The 20,598-nt window shown below is 38.6% G+C and overlaps 2 protein-coding genes across 5 annotated transcripts; one reads left to right on the forward strand and one right to left on the reverse strand.

The window, feature by feature from the left end:
* The first annotated feature begins 265 nt into the window (after positions 1 to 265).
* On the forward strand, positions 266 to 9,345 carry cltb (clathrin, light chain B). Of its 4 annotated transcripts, XM_081383132.1 has the most exons (7): positions 266 to 388; positions 491 to 741; positions 1,916 to 1,965; positions 2,098 to 2,215; positions 4,418 to 4,529; positions 5,798 to 5,851; positions 7,716 to 9,345. In XM_081383132.1, the coding sequence occupies exons 2-7, from the start codon at positions 552 to 554 to the stop codon at positions 7,885 to 7,887; spliced, it is 696 nt and encodes a 231-aa protein (XP_081239258.1). In that variant the 5' UTR covers positions 266 to 388; positions 491 to 551; the 3' UTR covers positions 7,888 to 9,345. The 4 variants fall into 4 exon arrangements, with proteins under 4 accessions (XP_081239258.1, XP_081239260.1, XP_081239257.1 ...); XM_081383134.1 differs by lacking the exon at positions 5,798 to 5,851; XM_081383131.1 differs by having other exon boundaries at positions 278 to 741; positions 7,716 to 9,339.
* On the reverse strand, positions 9,327 to 20,311 carry higd2a (HIG1 hypoxia inducible domain family, member 2A). The gene is made up of 2 exons (XM_081383135.1): positions 20,114 to 20,311; positions 9,327 to 10,046 (listed from the first exon to the last, which is right to left on the reverse strand). Exons 1-2 carry the CDS (start codon positions 20,295 to 20,297, stop codon positions 9,880 to 9,882), a joined length of 351 nt encoding a protein of 116 aa, XP_081239261.1. The 5' UTR covers positions 20,298 to 20,311; the 3' UTR covers positions 9,327 to 9,879.
* Between the last annotated feature and the right edge of the window lie 287 nt (positions 20,312 to 20,598).

Below are 20,598 nucleotides of genomic sequence, written 5' to 3' on the forward strand. Positions count from 1 at the left end.
AAGGTGTTAGAACTTTAGAGGACTGTTCTCTATGTCTACTGTCCGGCATAAATACATTCAAATTTCAACCTAGCTTGCTGGAAATTGTCTTCAAGAAAGTCTCAAAGCATGTGTTGCTTACAAACCCATGAAAGCTCAGCATTGCAATTCGTCAAGTTTTCCAAATATGCTAAACAAAAAATAACCAAAATCATTATGATCAACGTAACGGCGTGAGTACCTGGCTTGCTGTAGGGTTGCTGTACGTACACTCTCCACTAGATGGAGACACAACACCACAATCAACTGTGTGTTCAACATTGTTCCTGTCATTTTTGTTCCTGTCAACACTCCCAACAACCAGAGCTGCGCGTCATTCAACTCATAGCCAACCTGCTGCCATTAAAAAGTAAAAATTACTTTATATACTTTTTATATACAAATCTGTCTTCGTTTGACCTTTAACAAACACGTTTATTGTTCCTTTCAAACACTACCAACTCGCTCGAAGAACAAAAACAGCTGGAGGATTTTAGTGCAGCTTTACGGAAACTGGTGTTACTTTGTTAAACATGGCTGACGACTTTGGGTTTGTCGCCTCCGACAACGGCGTTCATGCAGAAGAAGACCCGGCCGCGGCGTTTCTGGCCCAGCAGGAGAATGAGATCGCCGTGATCGAGAACGACAGCGCCGGCTTCGGCTTCGGTGCGATGGAGGACGACGACGGACCTCCGCCCGCGGACACGTACACGTTCATCGGAGGTGTGTGTGTGTCACGCCGGCCTGTTTGCTTTTGCTTAATCAAATGAATATTCAAGTTTATTTATTTATTTACTGTAAAAACTAATGTCAAAATATACTACGGTATCCTTAATTCTTACACATAAGTACTAGTGGTACCCTGTTTTTGGACATCTATCTACCGTGGTATTCTTAAAAGTACCGTGGAGTGCCTTACAACCATCCCTTTTTGACCATCCCTTACTAAATGTACAGAAATTATTGTAACTTGGTATTTACAGGTACTTGCTTTTAAGAATCCCATAGTACATGTCCAAAAAAGTATGGTTACACCTTATTTTAGGTGTCTTTGTTAGGCTACACTGTTATTATACATGTAAGTACTGAGTAATATTAAGTAACAACATGTACTTACTATAGGGTTAGGATTAGGGTTTGGTTTAGTTGCATGTAATTATGCATAATTAATAGTTACTATAGTAACTGCATGTAACATATGATATTACATTATATACCGGTACTATAGAAACACCATGGTATTACCACTGGATACCGCCACTGTACTATAGTACTGCCGCAGTACTTTTTAGTAAAATATTGCAAATAAATTAAATGAATTATAGTAAAAAACAACTAAGATTACAAAATCATTACACTGTACTTGTTGATTGTTAGAATTAATCGTCATTACAATACATATAGCAAAAATATAGCAAAAATGCTCTAAATCTAATCTACATCATCATCATCAAAATGAGCTATTGACAGTAGTGGAGATTAATAATATAATAATTATGATTTACAACAACCATGAAGACTCTGATATATAATTGAATGGTTTACTGTGTAACTGAACTAAAAACTAATTTTACAAATTTTCTTGTCAATGTTTTTTAGTAGTCTAGCATCAGCTTTAATGCTGGAGTTAAAGTCACACCTGTACCTGTCAGGGTAAGACAAGCAAGCAAACCACTGGAAAAGCACACTAGTAAAAGCAATTGAGTATAATAAAAGAGAACAGACCAGCCCGTGCTGACTAGATCCAGAAATTGTGAGAGAGCTCTTTTACGTACTCACAGTCCAACAAGGTGTGCTGCATTCCGGTGATGCCTGTAATGTTTCCATGAATCAACACAGTGTAGAAACTGTTGCCTAACAAGAGCTGAAACACGTTTTTTCTTCTATTTGAGTGCAGGTGATTTTGGAGGAGCACCAGCTACTGCTGTAAACGGAGATATGTTTCAGGTGAGTGTGGTTAAAAAAACAACTAATATTGTCACATTAAATGTTCTTGTTTGTTATTATGTACTACAACACAATTGCCAGTTGTGCCAGGAAAGGACGTTGTTAACATTACATCATCATTTGTAACATTAGGACGCCAACGGCACAACTGATGGCTACTCAGCCATTTCTCAGGTCGACATGCAGAGACAAGAACCTGAAAGTCTGCGCCAATGGAGGGAGGAACAAAAGTCTCGGCTGGAGGAATTAGGTATAGAATTATTTCCTGTAGAATTAGAAATAACCGTCAATAAGAATGTGTGTGTGTGTGTGTGTGTGTGTGTGTGTGTGTGTGTGTGTGTGTGTGTGTGTGTGTGTGTGTGTGTGTGTGTGTGTGTGTGTGTGTGTGTGTGTGTGTGTGTGTGTGTGTGTGTGTGTGTTACTAACTGGATAGCCTGCCAAGTTCAATTAAGACAATTATTTGGCATGTCATGATATTAGATGCAGGAAATTTAACTTAAGCTTGGTTTAAATTTATTTAATATATGCTCGGTTTCACAGACAAGCCTTAAGTCTAGTCCCAGACTAAAATGCATGTTTGAGCTGTTTTAACTGAAAGCAACTTGCACTGACATATCTTAAAACAAGTCAGTACCATTGTTTTGCCTCAAGATGAACACCAGTAATGTTTTTTCTAAGACACGTTACTTAAATGTCCTAATTAAAGGCTTACTCCTGGCTTAATCTAAGCCCTGTCTGTGAAACCAGGCCTTAAAAGCCTTAAAATCAGTTAGTTAATACTTTTGACAAATATGTTTATTCCACATAAGACTGGTCTATTCTTACGGTGACCAGCATGTTAAGATCATATGACCAGCTGAATGCTAAACACTTCATCCCTGAAACACCTGTATTATTCCACGGAATAAAAAATTAAAAAGGTAAAACAAGACTTTTTATCTCAAAATTCTGAATCATAATTAGAAGAAATAAACTTGCAATTGCAAGATATCTCAGAATCGTAAGATATAAACTTGCAGTTGTGAATTATAAAGCCAGAATTGTGAGATATAAACTTTTAAAGTTTTTATTTTTTCATTCCATGGTGGAAACAAGTTTCCATGATTATCAGATACTTTCGGTTGTAAAATAAACGAATCATGAATGACAAAACCTAATAGGGTATTTCTAACAATAGCGGTAATCAAAAAGTTTCACTTTTAAGTAGGGCTGACTTCTAATAGTCGAGGATTCGACGATTCGATTCGGAGAGGTCTGATTCGACTATGAACCTCATAGTCGAATACATGGGCGTCAGTTTGGTTTGAAATGTGCTGGGGACAGAGACGCATTCGCATTTTCAGAAGGGCTGGGTACCATTTTTATTTTATTTTTTCAGGTCATGTTTTGAAAGACGATGTCCTGTAGCTTACTAATGTAAATAGATAAAAATGTATTCAAAAATCTACTTCACATTTTCAGCAGGGCTGCGGAGCGGCTGTGAGTTGACTCCACACGGTTCTCATGTGCGTTAAAAGCTTTACATGGTTTAATGTACCTAAACAATGGTTACCAAATTCCCCTCTCATGTTGCTCCACATAACCACTTAAAATGATAAAAAAAATCGAACCCAGAGTCCAATTATTATGGACGTTATCTGATATTAAGCGTTTCGGCTTCACATTTTCAGCAGGGCTGCGGAGCGGCTGTGAGTTGACTCCACACGGTTCTCATGTGCGTTAAAAAGCTGACTCCACACGGTTCTCATGTGCGTTAAAAAGCTTTACGTTGTTTAATGTACCTTAACAACGATTACCAAATTTCCCTCTCATATTGCTCCTCATAACCACTGAAAATGGTCAAAAAATCGAACCCAGAGTCCAGTTATTATGGACGTTATCTGATATTAAGCGTTTCTGCTTCACATTTTCAGCAGGGCAGCGGAGCGGCTGTGAGTTGACTCCACGCGGTTCTCATGGGCGTGAAAAAGCTTTACGTGGTTTAATGTACCTAAACAACCATCACCAAATTTCTCTCTCATATTGCTCCTCATGTTTATGAAATGTTATGATATATGTGTGATATATATGTGTTTTTTAGCTCTTTTGTTTGAAATGGAAAAAATCGAGCTGCTATCTAAAAAAAAAAAAGAAAAAAAAAAGGTTCGACTATCAGTCGACTACGGCAAAATCTAACGAATCAGATTCGACTATGAAAATCCTTAGTCGAAAACAGCCCTACTTTTAAGTTATGCTACATCCACATAATAGGTACCAGTTTGTAATACTGGCCAGCAAAACATAGTTAGAAACTTGACAAATAAATGCTTTTATTTAAGCAGCAGATTCATTTTTCAAGGAATTTGTATTTTAAAAACATAAACAGGCAGCCAAACGTATTATTATCTTGCAAACAAAGACAAATGAAATAAGCAGCTTTGTATGTGAACTTTCTCTGGTTTCCCATGTGCAGATTCCGCCTCTAAAGCAGCCGAGGCCGTGTGGAGGGACAAGGCCCGGAAAGAACTGGAGGACTGGCATGTACACCAGAATGAACAGATGGAGAAAAATAAAGCCAACAACAAGTATTTCAGCCTAACATCTTTAATATCCATGCTTTATCGAACTATATGTTTTTGTTAGTGAAAATTAGGATGCAAACAGTTGTGAACCACCAGTCCATACAAGAAAACACTTGAAATGAAGAATGTCTTGCTAGAACTGAGTTTTATTGTTATTTACTATTGTCAGTATTATTTTACTTAATTTAAAGACATTTTATTTTTTAATATGAATTCTATGTTTTAGAGGAGCTTTCATTTTACTCATACTCAAAAGTAAACGTAATTAATTGTGAGTCTTACTGCTGGCTTTTAATGTCAGCAACCTCTCGCACCTTAACAGACTTTTGCATGTTATCTGATTCCCTTTGTTTTACTGTAGTTTCGTCATGTGTACAGAGAAGACTGTTCATAAAGTTGTCTGCATGCTTTTTATTATTGATAGAAATGACATGAACTTTGACTTATGCCAGGGATGGGCAACGTTGGCCCTTGAGTGCCGCTGTCCTGCAGAGTTTAGCTCCAGCCCTAATCAAACACACCTGAACAATCTAATCAATGTCTTCAGGATTACCAAGGCTGTGTCTGAAATTGACCCCCATACCCTCATTCACTACACATTACTCTACTTATATAGTTCACTTGAGAGGGTGTGAATTCAGTGCGCTGGAAGGGCTGCCGCTGTTACATAGTTTGTGCTTGCTGTTTAATAATTATTTGAAATTAGCAAACTGACAGCTCCAGTAGTAAGATGAAAAAATGTATCTTGAACTCTGTCTAGAAGAAAACTAACATGTGTAAACCATATTTGAACAATTTTATAATCAATTAAAAAGGGATTTATACCTGTATGATATTACATACTGTATGACAGCCTTCATTTTTTTTAAGCAGGGTTGGAGCTAAACAAAAGAAACAAAGAGAAAACAAAGGCACGTCAAGTAAAATAATCAACAAAGGAATATTCCGGGTTCATTGAGGGCTAAGCTTTAAGAAAATGTAGACCTGTTCCTTAGAAGCAAAAATCTTATTTGCAGTAATGCACTTCCAATTTGTACTGAGGGGATGATCAAACTTTTTCTTTGTTAATGAACAGCAAACCGCACCACATATGCTGTTGATTAATATTAACTTTTATCTTCAGTCTTCTTAGTATCACGAAAAAGGATTTGATGCACTTTAACACTTCTGTTGATGTTCTTCTTATGTATCCCTCTCTCCCTATTTTTCTCTTCCTCTCCTTTATCTTGTTTTCATTTCCTCTTTTGCTTTCCTGCCTGTTTGTGCACTAGGATCGCTGATAAGGCTTTCTACAAACAACCCAACTCTGATGCCATAGGTTTTGTGTATGTTTAATGCAAATCAGTGAAATAACATAAATGCACAGTTCCTTGCTTGCATCACATAAACAAAGATACGACACTACCGTTTAAAAGTTCGGGGTCATTGAGTATTTGTAATGTTTTCGAAAGACGTCTCTTCTGCTCACCAATGCTGCATTTAAAGGGATAGTTCACTTTGAAATTAAATTTTGGTATGTTTTAGCTTACCTCAAGGGCATCCAAGATGTAGGTGTCTTTTTTCCTCAGTAGTTTCAATTTTGATATTTTTAGGTCAAACCGTTCTTGTCTGACAGTCGTATAATGCAGGTCTATGGTCACTGTCTCAAAGAGCATGCACAGAGTCCAAATTAAAACAATTCCCCATCGTAAGTACACATTGATGGCCTAAGACACGAAACGAGCAGTTTGTGTGAGAAAACGAACAGTATTTATATCGTTTTTACCTCTTGTAACACAGCCACGTCCAAGTGATCTGAGGGCGCGCGCGCATCCTGGTGTGTGACGTGTGCGCAGACTGGTGCATAGACATATACACACATCCTGGTGTGCGCACACGTTACACACCAGGAAGCGCCCGCGATGGACGATGGGGAATTGTTTTAATTTGGACTCTGTGCATGCTCTTTGAGACAGTGACCATAGACCTGCATGATAAAACTGTCAGACAAGAACGGTTTGACCTAAAAATATCATTGAAACTACTGTGGAAAAAAAGACACCTACATCTTGGATGCCCTTGAGGTAAGCTAAAACATACCAAAATTTTATTTCAAAGTGAACTATCCCTTTAATCAAAAATACAGTAAAAACTGAAATTATTATTACACATTTAAATAACTGTTTTTTATTTGAATATATTTTAAAATGTAATTTATTCCTGTGATGGCAAAGCTGAATTTTCAGCATCATTACTCCAGTCTTCAACATCACATGATCTTTCAGAAATCATTCTAATATGCTAATTTGGTGCTCAAAAACATTTATTATTATTATCAATGTTGAAAACAGTTGTGCTGCTTAATATTTTTGTGGAAACTGTGATGCATTTCTTTCGGGATTTTTTGATAAATAATAAGGTAAAAAAAAAAAAAACATTTATTTGAAATAGAAATCTTTTGTCCCATTATAAATGTTTTACAGGTCTCTACTTTTGACCAATTTAGTGTGTCCTTGCTGAATGCAATTTCTATAATTTCTTTCAAAACAAATCTTACCTACCCCAAACTTTTGAATGATAATCACATCCATGCTTTGTTTCTCGTTTCATTTAGAGATCTGATTAATTTGTTCAACCAATATTTGAAAGATATTCAGGGTTTTCTAGTTTTATTAATAGGTTTAAAAGTTTCCTCTTTCATTCTCAATTGAGAAACAGAAGTTTAGGCAAAACAGATGGATGTACTCATAACAAATATCTTCTGATTGGCTGTGATTGTCACATTGTGTAACTTTCACATTCAGTGTGACCATAGACTGTAAAAAAAATGTCACGGTTCAGACATGGTTAGGACAGAAAATAATTACAATCGGAGATCGAACATAGAAAATAACGTTGGTCGATCTCTCATTTCTTTTATGCTCGGTTTCACAGACAGGGCTTAGACTAAGCCAGGATTAGGCCATAGTTCAATTAGGGCTTTACGTGGCTTTTATAAAAGTGCCTTAGAAGAAAACATTAATAGTGTGCATCTTGAGACAAAACAATGGCACTGACATATTTTAAGATATGTCAGTACAAGTAGCTTTCAGATTTCAAATATGTATTTTAGTCTGGGACTAGGCTTAAGCCTTGTCTGTGAAACAGAGTTGATGTCGAGGCATGACATGACCTTTGGTGCTCATGATTCTCTCCTGTCTGTTCTTTTAGAGCGTCAGAGGAGGCCTTCCTCAAGGAGTGTGATGATGACAGTCCTGGAACAGAATGGGAGAAAGTGGCCCGTCTATGCGACTTCAACCCCAAGACCAGCCGCATGACTAAAGACGTGTCTCGAATGCGCTCCGTTCTTATTTCCCTAAAACAGACGCCTCTGGTTCGCTAACACAACTCCCTCTTGTATTTCCTAGGCTTTCTTTTCTTGTTCCCTCTTGCACTCTATTTTAGTGAGGCTGAACACTTAAACAGATTTAAGTTTTATGTTTTAATGGGGTCATTGAATGTGTACACTTTACTGTATTTAAACTTCCTATTTATGTACCCTGGTGTTTTGCAATGGCAGAAGATTTCAGCTATTCCGTAAGTTAAAAAACAAACAAATTCAAGTGTGCCACGAACATCTGAAAACAGGTCAAACAAATTCATGGTTTCTCTCTTAATCCCAATGTCCATGAAAGGCAGCAGTTCTATCTAAATGCCAAACGTTTTTTTGGTGCATCTTACAAGTTACTTTGTGATTGTTGTGACATTTGCAGTGCCTACAAACCATTAGACAGCATTAATTCACTGGAACCAAAAGTGTCTTTGTTGCCTTGTTACAAAGGAAATAGAAGTATTTGTTTACATTCTATACTTGGATACAGTTTAGTTACCATCTCTCACCCTATGTAGTATTTTTTTTGTCATTTATTTGTCTTCATAAGTTGAATGCTGTGGTGTAATCAGTATCTGGGTTTGGCATCATCTGCTTTTTTGTATTTCTGTTCACTGCCAAGAGGGACGTTATATTTCTGAGCTTGCTAAGGTTATTGACCCATTATAATTTTCACATTACCACTTTTCAATATTCAAATAATTATTAGTTATGAGCAGTTTTTAATTTCCCACGCATGTTGCTCATAACAGCTTCTTAATTACTTAAATTAACAGAATATTTTTACAAATGAAGAAGAGTTACTGCACCGCAATCCTTCATTGCACTGTGCTCATATAGTGGTTAATATTTTCCAGTTACTACATACATATGGGACTAATAATACAAAGCATTGTGTTTAAAGCATGTACTTTGTCAAGTGTACAGTTCCTGATTCTCATTCTACAGCAATGAATCCTGTGCCTAAACCTTTTCTCACTGTGAGACTTACTATCTGTAGGCCTTCATCAGTCGAGTGTCCAAAAGCGCTAGAAATAAAGCGTAGCACAGTGAAATAATGAAGATAGTTCTTTTACAAAAAATGCTGGAAGTTAAATAATACTGCTTTTTACAGTCCAGATGTTGACTTTGTTGTCCTGCTTGTTACTTAATGGCAGGTGTATAAATGCTACAGTTTGTTTGTACAAGTTAGGAGGCCTTGTTTCCATTGAAAACTGAATTTTGGTTGGAAATGTATTTGCATATTACAACTAACAAAGGTTAATAGCCAAAGAAAACAATCTGTATGTTTTTTGACTAAGTGAAGCAATCTAGTAATGATAATAATTTGTAATTTAAAATTGGAATTCTAGATCTCTTAGCCCTCACCCTGACTCCAAATAAATGTGTGTGCATCAATGCAGACCATGCAATAATTGTGTATTCAATAACACATAAATAAAATTAATTCAATAAAAAACTTCTGAATTCAGACGTTCATTGTAACTTTTCTAAACAAATAAGACTTACATTTATTACACGTGGAGAGTTTAGATAATACCAAGAATCCCCATTATCTTTGATTACATTACTCTGCAGCTTGACTAGTCTACATACATATACATAATAGAAAACTGAGGTAAGAAGCAATGTAATGTTTCAAGAAATGGTCATCAACATGGAAAAACAGGTACTATGCCTGTCAACCGGATGCTTTACCCACAAAACAGTGGCTACGGTGACACTCTTTAAATTAAATACTGGGTATTAAATGAGTGTATAAGTGTGGCAGTTTGATACACTTTTATAAATAGTGCCACTTGTCGATCTATAATATGAGATCTTACACTGGGCTTATTTTGATTTTGCCCAGTGGGAAAACTTCAGGTCTGAAGGGGTTAAAGAAAATAAAAATGCTAACAATTGGCATTTAATGTTCAGTTCACTCCACATTCATATCACATTTCACCCATCGACCATATAAGGCGTTTGTCAGTGTGGTCAAACAGGGTCTCTGTATTCTCTTCACGGCTTGGGTTTCAGTGCTGTCACAGCCACACCCACTATAATAGCAACGACCGTGAAGCCTTGGGCGAAGATACGGGCTCTCATTAGCAGCTGGGACTGTCGGGTCTTGCCCCGTCTGAAGGCGCTGAGGCCATAGATCAATGCTCCGGCTGTTCCCAAACAACCTGAGGAGGAAGACCACAGACAAATTGAAGCTATTCCATTTGATTGTATATAGCATAACATAAGAATCAATACCATGCAATACACATTTAATGCCAAATGGTTTGATCTTAAAGTTTTTTTTTTTTCATTCTATCATCCGTTTCTGTTTTCTTTAGCTTGTATTTTGAGTAAGCCCCAGCTGGACAGCTGCGTAGGTCACATTCAAACCCCACAGCTGGAGAGAAGGGTGTGTTTAGTGGAAAATCTACCATGCCCTGGGATTCTCGTTGATGTTTACAACTTCACTCAGCCAGAGATCAACGGATACAGAAAGAAAAATAATGTGATTTCAAGATTTCAAGGATCACTTACTCCCAGCCAAAAGTACTATATATGGTACAATTTGGGGTCCCATTGAAAATTATCACAGCTTTCACAAAAACATAAAGCAGCAAACTGTTTTCAACACTGATATTGATAATATGAAATATTTCTTAAGCCCCAAATCAGCACATTATAGGGTCATTCCGTGTCAACCCAACCAAAGGTCCCCGCCTCAAATTTTGGATTCTGTTAATATTTTTTCAGTGCAAAAACGAACATAAATAGTGATGAAAGCCAAATATTAAATGTCACACAGGTGTAAATTTACTGTGTAATCCACTATTTTGTAGAGAGGGGTCCAAATGACAATTTTTTATTTGGAGCCAATTTACAGGGGTGTAAAATGACTTTAGAAAGATAACAGCATCATTATTTTATTTTTACACAGAGATTGGTTGGTCTATTAGTAAACTATGTTGACTTTAGCAATCTTTGTTTCATTATATGCCAATGGTGACAGTTCAAAAATGGCAAAAAGAACTTCTTGTTTTTTTTGCCACACGTTTGCATGCCTGTAACGCAAGAAGTATTAAAGATATCTTAATATCCTTTTAGATTCTGGTTCTTAAACTTTTATTTTGGTATCTTTATCTTAAAGCCCCTCGATGGTTCAATCCCAGAGATATGGACATGTTAATGTGTCTCCATGAGTAAATTGGTAAATAAATTGTACACATTTTCAGTGGTCAAAAACCAAACGTGGGTCACTTTGAATACAACTGATACCTTTTTTTCTTTTAAAGAGGAATATATAAAGAACAATAATGTTAAAACTAGAAACATATCTATTAGTCCAGTTGGGTAGTGCACATATTAAATGATACCGTTACCGAGGTGATAAAAGCACCAAATTTTACATGAAGCTTCTTTAGGACCTCCTAAATGATTTCAGCCTAGGAGCCCAGCTGAAATATTGAAATTTAGTGTCAAATCACTTAAAAACAATATTCATGAAAAAAGTTTTTTTTTTTTTTTTTTTCTCAAGTAAAGCTTTCAGGGTAATGGCCTTTTAAGACCACTGAATAAGCTTCCTTTTGTAAATTTGTGCTCAGGCCGGTAGATCTTCCAAATTATAAGTGTAAAACAGAGTGCCAAGACACCTCATAAAAAAAACCCTCAAAAAGCCCTGTATAATATAGGCGGAATTATTAAAAAAGGCAGCAAAAATGCTTAAATGTTAAGAGATCTTGGTTTTCTCTTTTATTTTTCAATTAAACTAGGTCATTCATATTGCTGTCTACTGAGTTCATAGTTTGGTCATTAGTTTTATGTTAGGCTGCATCACATCACATTAAATCCAATTTGTGTGTGACAGTACATATCTAGATGTACTTTCAGTTATTTTGGTTGCCTATTGTAGACGTGTTGCAGGTCAGAATTTGTTCGTTCTTTTATGCTTAATATCCAACTAAGGAATACACTTGGAATACACTTGACGACCTCTTAGAGTGCTCTGGTTGGACGACAGCACTCACTGAAGCAGAAGTAGCATCTTCTGGAAAGGCTGACTCATTTCTGAAAGCAGCACACCTAACTAGGCATGGTGCGAGTCATGGAGACCAAGTCACTCTACTGTCACTTCACAATAGCAGCAGGAAGCTTTTAGGCTTATTGCTGGCCCCAAAGATGAAGATACCTTTATCACTTGGAGAAATGACATGCTGAAGAAGAGTCCAACTTTCATGTATTGGGATCTAATACTAAGATATGAAACCCTCATTCTCATTTTTGTCAGAGCTCACAGAGAGAAGAACTGCCTTCTATATGTAGAAGTTTTAGAATAACTCATCCCACTATTTTTTGCCTTGGACCATACAAACTATGCAATATAGGTGTCTGTCCACATTAAGGATCTGAAACGCAAGTATCAAGCGCAAAACGCAAGTAACTTTGTGGGCGGGTCTTGGGCGCTGTTGCTATTATACCGGCGGGATAAATGACTCTTGCGCCCGACGCAAATCTAAAAGGGGTTGGTCTGAAGTAGCTTCATTATTCATAGGTGTGGTTTGGGCGTAACGTGAAATAAACCAATCAGAGCGTCATCTCACATTCCCTTTAAGAGCAGGCGCACTTGTTCCATGGCGGATTGCTATTATAACGGCGGATTTGCCAGGCGCGCGCCAGGAGCGGTTCACAGCCGAGGAGACCAGCGTTCTCGTCAGGGACGTTGGGGATGGAGAAACACACCCAAATTAACTTCGGTTAAACAGACGTATGATAATTTGGGTAAATGTGTAAGCTAGATGTATGCTTTTATAATAAACTGTCTGTCTGTCTGTCTGTCTGTCTGTCTGTCTGTCTGTCTGTCTGTCTGTCTGTCTGTCTGTCTGTCGTAATAATGTATGATTTGCAAAAATGAAAACTGCTGCGTCTGTGTGTATATGAGATAATCAAAGTGTATGCGCGTTGTGCACACGCTACATTGATTAAGGCCAAGCATGCACCCTTAAAATAGCATATGAATAACATGCGCAACGCGCCACTGACTTTAAACTGTTTTTTTTTTCAGTCAGTGGCGCAATTGTTTTCTAAACCTGTAAAATAGCATGAGGGAACGTTTGCGCCGGAACACGCCTCCTCTTTGCGCTGAACCGCCCTGGGAAGTGCAAGTGTATTTCTTAGTTAACCGACGTGCGTCTGTGGAGGGAAAAGTCCGCTTTGCGCGGGTGCAAAATAGGAATGATACATGCGTCGGTGTACAAAGTCAATTGCGCTGGGTGCAAGATAGGGCCCGAAGTCTTTGCCCAGCACCATCAAGGAGGAGTTTGAAAAACATTCACACTGGGTTCTCTCAAAGACATACAACAAGTTCTCTGCAATACCTTTCGACCAAGCTCATGAACAAGAGAATAAGATTGAGAAAGGTTGCAGTGGTGCAGTTGGTCTCACTGAAAACCCAAATGCTTTCAGACGATGGATGATCTCTGGACCAGAGTAAGGAAGATTACTGAAAGAATTTGAAGAGGACTTTCTTCCTGAAAATGACATAGGGGCTGTTTACACCTGGCCACTTCATGCGTTTTCTCAGATCGGATAGCTATCCGATCGTGAAAAGACCAGGTGTAAAAGCCCTCCGAAACGCATTCGAGACGGATTTGAATCCGATCGCTCTATTCATTAAGCCAACGTGCAAACTATCGCAAATCAAAGTGAAAGTAAGTCGTAGACACTTAACACACAATCATCATCATTAAAAGTAGAGAAATTAAATGATCTTACCAGGGCTGTTGCCGCTCTCTCTTATTGCGGTCTTTGATTTAGAAATTTTTAGCTGATGATCAATAAAATGCAGCTCATATCTGTTGCTTTCGTGACGGGCACTCCATTAAATCTGCATATAGCGCGGGAATTGAAGATCGGATATAAATCCGTTTCGCAAAAACACATTTAGGTAACCAGGTGTAAAGTGAACTCGTTTTGATAAATCAGATAGCTATCCGATCTGAGAAAACGCATTAAGTGGCCAGGTGTAAACAGGCTCATAGATAATCCTAAGAACTTCCAGCATCATGAACAGTGTCTTTCCACACAGAAGACATTTCAAAGACATGTAGCCAACCTGTCTGAAACAATTAAAAGAATGGGCAACCCTTTCTTGGATGATTTTAAAGATATAGTCACTCTTGACAGCCATAACTGTGCAGATGAATCTGTAGCTAAAACAGAGTTCATCTTAGAAGAGAGAATATCCTTTCTGGGCACAGACAGTCTATGACAGCACAGCTATCACCACAGCGCAGACTGGACATTCAGCGCATGACAGAATCCTTCCGCTGCGGCACTGTAGTCCCGCTCAGACAGTTTCAGAGAATGCTGGGTCTCATGTCCTCAGCGTCATCTGTACTCCAGTTGGGCCTGCTTCGCATGCGCCCACTGCAGTTTTGGCTAAAAGCGCGAGTACCGCGCCGAGCATGGACTTCCGGTCTGTTCCACCTCAAGGTCGATCAGAAATGCGTCTCGGCTCTGAAACCTTGGAGGGTGACCGATTGGTACCGGTCAGGTGCATTACAGCCAACTGCTGTGGAAGACATTCAGCAGAGCGAAGGTAGACCTGTTCGCGTCTCAGGAAAATGCTCACTGTCCGGAGTTTTTCTCCAAGAGCAGGGATGCGCTGGCCCATGTCTGGCCCCGCTGCCCGCTCTATGCCTTTCCCCCCGTCTCGCTCCTACCTCAGGTATTCGAGCGAATCAGGGAAAACGGATGCTCAGTGCTACTTGTGGCTCCGTTCTGGACGAACCAAGATTGGTTCCCGGTTCTGATACAGCTGACGAGCACTGCCCATGGCCAATACCAGTGAGGAAGGACCTCCTCTCTCAGGCCAAGGGCTCGATCTGGCATCCTCGCCCAGAGCTTTGGTCCCAACATGCGTGGGCCATCAACGGGTACCCGTTAACCTCCTGGTAGAAGTGTTAAACACGATCACGCAGGCTAGAGCCCCGTCTATTAGACGGCTCTACTCCTCGAATTGGTCTGTGTTCACTAGCTGGTGCACAGCTCGTGGCTTTTCACCCTCAGACTGTGGGGTGACGGAGGTTCTCTCCTTCCTGCAAGAGCTACTGGATAAGGGCAGAACCCCATCCATGCTCAAGGTCTATGTGGCGGCCATAGCAGCGTTCACTAAACCGAGGCTTGGCCAGTCACTGGGAAGGAACGATCTGGTCATTCGCTTCCTTAAAGGAGCTAAGAGGCTGAATCCTCCCAGATCTCCCTCAGTTCCCATGTGGGACCTTTCTACGGTCTTGGAAGCCATGAAAGGTGCCCCATTCGAGCCAATCCGATCAATAGATATCAAATACTTGTCTTTCAAGACAGCGTTTCTTTTGGCTCTCGCTTCAGTAAAGCGCGTAGGGGACTTGCATGCGCTCTCAGTAAGCGCAACGTGTATGGAGTTTGGGCCAAATGACTCAAAAGTCATACTCAAACCAAGGCACAGATATGTTCCAAAATCCCTCAACACACCGTTTAGGGCTCAGGTGATTTCCCTGTCGGCCCTGCCCCTCTCCAACGAGGAGGAGGACGCGAGCTTCCTTTGCCCGGTCAGGGCATTAAGGGCTTATCTGTCTCGCTCGACTGTCTTCAGACAGAAGGAGAAGCTCTTTGTTTCGTTCAACGGACGTTCTAAGGGACTAGCTGCGTTGAAACAAGGCCTATCCAGGTGTATAGTTGATGCTATTGCGCTGGCTTACGCTTCTGCCTGCAGTGCCCGTTAGGTGTCAGAGCGCACTCCACAAGAGGCATGGCCTCTTCGTGGGCTTGGTCTAGTGGGATTGCCTTGCAAGATATCTGTATGGCGGCAGGCTGGGCCTCCCCATCTACATTTATGAGGTTTTATAACCTAGAGGTTCCCGCCTTGCAGGCTAAGCTGCTTTCAGTCTAAAATCAGTACTATCTGCTAGATGCTATCGGCTCAGAATACTGAAAATGCTCGAGCACTGATCGATTAAATAACTTCATGGGCAGTGTGAAAGACCCGTAATATTCATCAGACCAGGCCGAGTTTTCGCCCTGACTGTGTGGAACACTATATAATTGCTCCTTACAGGACGCTACATAGTACAGTAATGATGCTGTTCCAGCCCCTCTTTCCTGGACTCTCTGCGAGTCCCTGATGATCATGCACTATATGAGCCCCGGGCACTTGCCCTTGGGACTTTGGTGTTGGATCTCAGCACGCACGGCGTTTTACACTGTGTTCCCCTAGCGTAAGATATTACCCAGTACGAGAGACCTCTCATAAGAGAACGTACTCGGTTACTAACGTAACCTCGGTTCTCTCTAGAAGAGGGAACGAGTACTGCATATCTTTGCCGTGCATGCATCACGTTCTGGTTCGCTTCGGCGATGAAAAACCAGATTTCACAGCCTGTCAAGCTGTATTTATAGGCCCAAGCCACGCCGTTTCGGCAGGACGTGACGCAGTGGGCGCGAAGCGCCCTCATTGGATCTGACGTCACGAGGGGCCTCTTTTGATAGGCTGCTGCAGTTGCCGCAGGGCAGCCAATAGGCGCGCGAGCTGTCTCGCCTATGTCTGCATGCTGCCGCAACGCGTTTTACATTATTACAAAATTAAGGATAATTTTTTGGCATCAATATCTCGCGGAAAAGAGGTTTTCCCCTAGCGTAAGATATTATGCAGTACTCGTTCCCTCTTCTTCTACGTTAGTAACTGAGTACGTATTTGCTTCCCTTGCCAGAAATCCATTCCAAAAATTAGTTGCTGCCTCATGGCAGTTCCAAAAGCTTGAGAGACTGACTGTCATCTTGTATGACAAGTCCAGTCCTTCAAGCTCCATTGTCCAGAAGAGGAAAGAACTCTTCTGCTATGGGAGTAGGACAATAGAGAAACTGCCACCCACCCAAGATACTCTACTGCAGCACATAAGACGGGCACTTTATCAGACTGGAATCTGAGCGACCAGCACACTCTCACAGCAAGGTATTCCTTCTCCTAGGGACTATGGATGGACCAAGGAAAAAGGATCTTGGGAACCAGTTTGGATGACACTTCCAGAAGTCCCCACAGCCTGCAGAGAACTTATCAAATGTTGCTGTAAGGGAGATTGTTCCACATGCAAATGTGGCAAAGCAAGTTTAGACTGCTCACCTCTTTGCAAATGCAACTGTAACGACTCATAATTATCAATTACAGGGCCAATAAAGACCATATTGCTAATACTTTAACATGTATTGAAGCTTTAGTTATGTAAAAGTTCATAAACAAATAAACATATCAAAATGTTAACTTTAGGATTCATTTGAATACTTTATCTTGTGCAGGAACTTGAAAATCTCAGTGTTTTTAAGCATATTTCATTGATAATGATATACTTCTAATATGACATGTTACAACATTTATTTCCAAGGGCTCCTAGGCCAAAATTACACTATAGACCCTAAGGAAACACCATGCAAAATTTGGTGCTTTTATCACCTCGGTAACAGTATTTTCACTACGCCACCGGACTATATCTATATCTAGATAGAACATACCTGTCTGAGAGCCATAAATATGCTTTTTCTAAAGTTGTCATGCCTGTAACTCTAAAAGTATTCAAGATATCTTAATATCCTTCTAGATTCTCATTCTTAATTAACTTTTCTTTTGGAATCTTAATTTTTAAGGTCCTATAAAATTCAGTCCAACAAATATGGGGATCTCAAAGCAGCTCCATGCTCATATTGTTGAATTTTAACCATTTTCAATGGTCAAGAACCAAATTTAGGTAACTTTTTAAACAGCTGATGATTATTGTGTATAAGAATGCCTAAAAAACAAATATCACTGAAACTAGAAATGTATCTTGTTTCCATTTATCAAAACAATTTAATACAATACATCTCTCGGAGTCCCAAAAACAAAACAATTTCTGAAGTTTACATGTCTTTATTTCTATACTAAGATCATTTCATTATATAAGTTTACTAATACTTTAATTCAAGTATTAAAGATATTTTAATGTCATTTCTTGTAATGCTGATTCTTGTTCTTATGAAACTTTTCTTTTGGAATCTTAATTTTTAAAACCCTATATGGTTCAGTCCCAGAGATATTGGGATGTCAATGCGGTAACCAGTTACGATACTGCGTAATTGAACTCTTGGTAGCTTCAGAAGCTGTTAAAATGAACAAAATCCCATCTTCCAAATATCCCTAAAACTGATTCAAATATAGATATAAATAGGCTACATGTTTGAGAGCAAGTTAATGTGCCCCAACCATTTTCAGTGGATTTTTGGTACTCAGGGAGTTATGTTTAATGCAATTCTTTTGATAGAGGGTAACAAGATACATTTCCAGTTTAAATTTCTAGTTTATTCTTCAGACATTCCTCTTTTAATGCAATAAGTATCACAGCTGTGTGCTAAGTGAACCACATTTTGTTTTGAACATGGAGCTGCTTTGAGATCCACATATCTATGGGACTGAACTTTATAGGACCTTGAAAATGAAGATTTCAAAAAGAAAGTTTATTAAGAATGAGAATCTAGAAGGATTTTAAGATATCTTTTATTTTTAGAGTTACAGGTATGACAACGTTGGAAAAGGAATATTTTTGGCTCTCAGACAGGTATGTTCTATGCAACTGTGTTGATAGAAAAACACAATACACATTTCTAGTTTCAACATTATTTGTTCTTCAGATATTCCTCTTTAAAAGAAAAAAAGATGTATGCAAAGTGACCCACATTTGGTTTTTGCCCACTGAAAATGTTTACAATTTACTCATGGAGCCACACTAACATTTCCATAACTCTGGGATTGAACCATCGAGGGGCTTTCAGATGAAGATACCAAAAGAAAAGTTTAAGAACCAGAATCTAAAAGGATATTAAGATATCTTTAATACTTCTTGAGTTACAGGCATGCAAACATGTGGCAAAAAAAAAAAAAACCACAAGAAGTGCTTTTTGCCATTTGTGAACTGTCACCGTTGGCATATAATGAAACAAAGATTGCTAAAGTCAACATATTTTACTAATAGACCAACCAATCTCTGTGTAAAAATAAAATAATGATGCTGCCATCTTTCTAAAGTCATTTTTACACCCCAGTAAATTGGCTTCAAATCTCAGGTGAAAATTGTAATTTTGACCCCTTCTCTACAAAATGGTGGACTGCACAGTAAATATACATTTGAGACATTTAATATTTTGGTTTTCATCACTATTTATTTTTGTCTTTCTACAGAATAAATATGAACAAAATAAAACATTTGAGCTGGGGAAGTTTCTGAAATTTGGTTGACTTGACGGAATGATCCAATAAATGATTTCTGAAGGAATAAATGACATTGTAAAATATCTGAATATAGCAGCAAATAGTTATTTTAAATGTAAAAAAATATGTAATAGCCTAATATTACATATATTAAAACTATATTTTTTATCAAATAAATGCTGTCTTGGTGCACATAAAATGCTTTTTTCAGAAAGATTAAAAAATCTTCACAACCCCAAGCTTTTGAACAATAGTATGTTTGGAAAATATTATATAATGTTACAACAGTAATTGTTAATACTAGAAAACTTCTATAACTTGGTAGGCTATCTACCAGGTTGCCATCAAAAAAAGAAAGAAAGAAAGAAAGAAAGAAAGAAAGAAAGAAAGAAAGAAAGAAAGAAAGAAAGAAAGAAAGAAAGAAAGAAAGAAAGAAAGAAAGAAAGAAAGAAAGAAAGAAAGAAAGAAAGAAAGAAAGAAAGATACAGAAACCACTCTATTTTATTGTGGTCTCAAACATTCAGCCTTGACCAAGCTTCAACATTAACAAAGCCAACAATGCCCCTGTTTTTGTTTATTGTATTCTATACTGGTTATCCTTTTATTCTGGCTTTGACACAGCAAAGAATTTGCACAACAGCACTTCCATAACACAGAAGAGGGAACTTTGTTTAAATTGCTGGTGTTACTTTGACGGGGAGATTAAAGTCAAACTATGAGTCCAAAAGTTAAATGCCAGCTGTATGCCCTGTAGTGTGATTCAGAAAATGCCATATGATGCCAAAGATCACCTTGAATGCATGACATGAGACGTTCCCATGCTGTGGCATTGCATGTTTACATTAAGCCCATTCAAAACTCTTTGCATTTTATGTTTAACGGTGTTTAACTGTTGGTAAACAAGATCATATGAAGCTCTGTGGTGGTTGTATGATATAATGTATGTTGTGCTGCTTGTGTAAGTCACTGCTTTATGTAACTCACCTATAGGAACGAACGGATTCTCTTTCGTCTTCCTGATGAATTTGTCTTTAAAGTTCTCTTCCCTCGCCCTGGGCAGCGGGGTGAATCCTTCGATGACTGGAGGCTGAGACAAATCAAACACGACCGGTGGAGAAGCTGTTTTATTCGGTTGATCTTGGCCAACCGGGGTCGTAGCAGTTGCCATGATTAGACAGGAAGTGAAATAAACACGGCGTTTCCGCCAGCTGTGTATCACATGACACATGAAGAAATTTGCAATAAAATATTCCTCAATTATTATATTAATATAATAATTGAGGAATATTTTATTGCAAATTGCAAATTGCAAATAAAAAAAAATTATTGCAAATTGCACATTTCTTCATGTGTCATGTGATACACAGCTGGCTGAAACGCCGTGATTATTTCACTTCCTGTCTAATCATGGCAACTGCATTAATTCATTAAAACAACTCATTCAAAACATTCTTACATATTCAAATGTG

This window comes from Scardinius erythrophthalmus (genome assembly GCF_964197995.2).
Source record: "Scardinius erythrophthalmus genome assembly, chromosome: 13".
Taxonomy (NCBI): Eukaryota; Metazoa; Chordata; class Actinopteri; order Cypriniformes; family Leuciscidae; genus Scardinius; species Scardinius erythrophthalmus.

What these genes read in the sequence shown, in the direction of transcription:
- cltb (XM_081383132.1), top strand. Translation starts at nt 552, where the DNA reads ATGGCTGACGACTTTGGGTTTGTCGCCTCCGACAACGGCGTTCATGCA. An exon ending in CACGTACACGTTCATCGGAG is followed by an intron (nt 742 to 1,915) that starts GTGTGTGTGTGT and finishes ATTTGAGTGCAG; the next exon opens with GTGATTTTGGAGGAGCACCA. An exon ending in TCTGATGCCATAGGTTTTGT is followed by an intron (nt 5,852 to 7,715) that starts GTATGTTTAATG and finishes CTGTTCTTTTAG; the next exon opens with AGCGTCAGAGGAGGCCTTCC.
- higd2a (XM_081383135.1), bottom strand. Translation starts at nt 20,297, where the DNA reads ATGGCAACTGCTACGACCCCGGTTGGCCAAGATCAACCGAATAAAACA. An exon ending in GAATCCGTTCGTTCCTATAG is followed by an intron (nt 10,047 to 20,113) that starts GTGAGTTACATA and finishes CTTCCTCCTCAG; the next exon opens with GTTGTTTGGGAACAGCCGGA.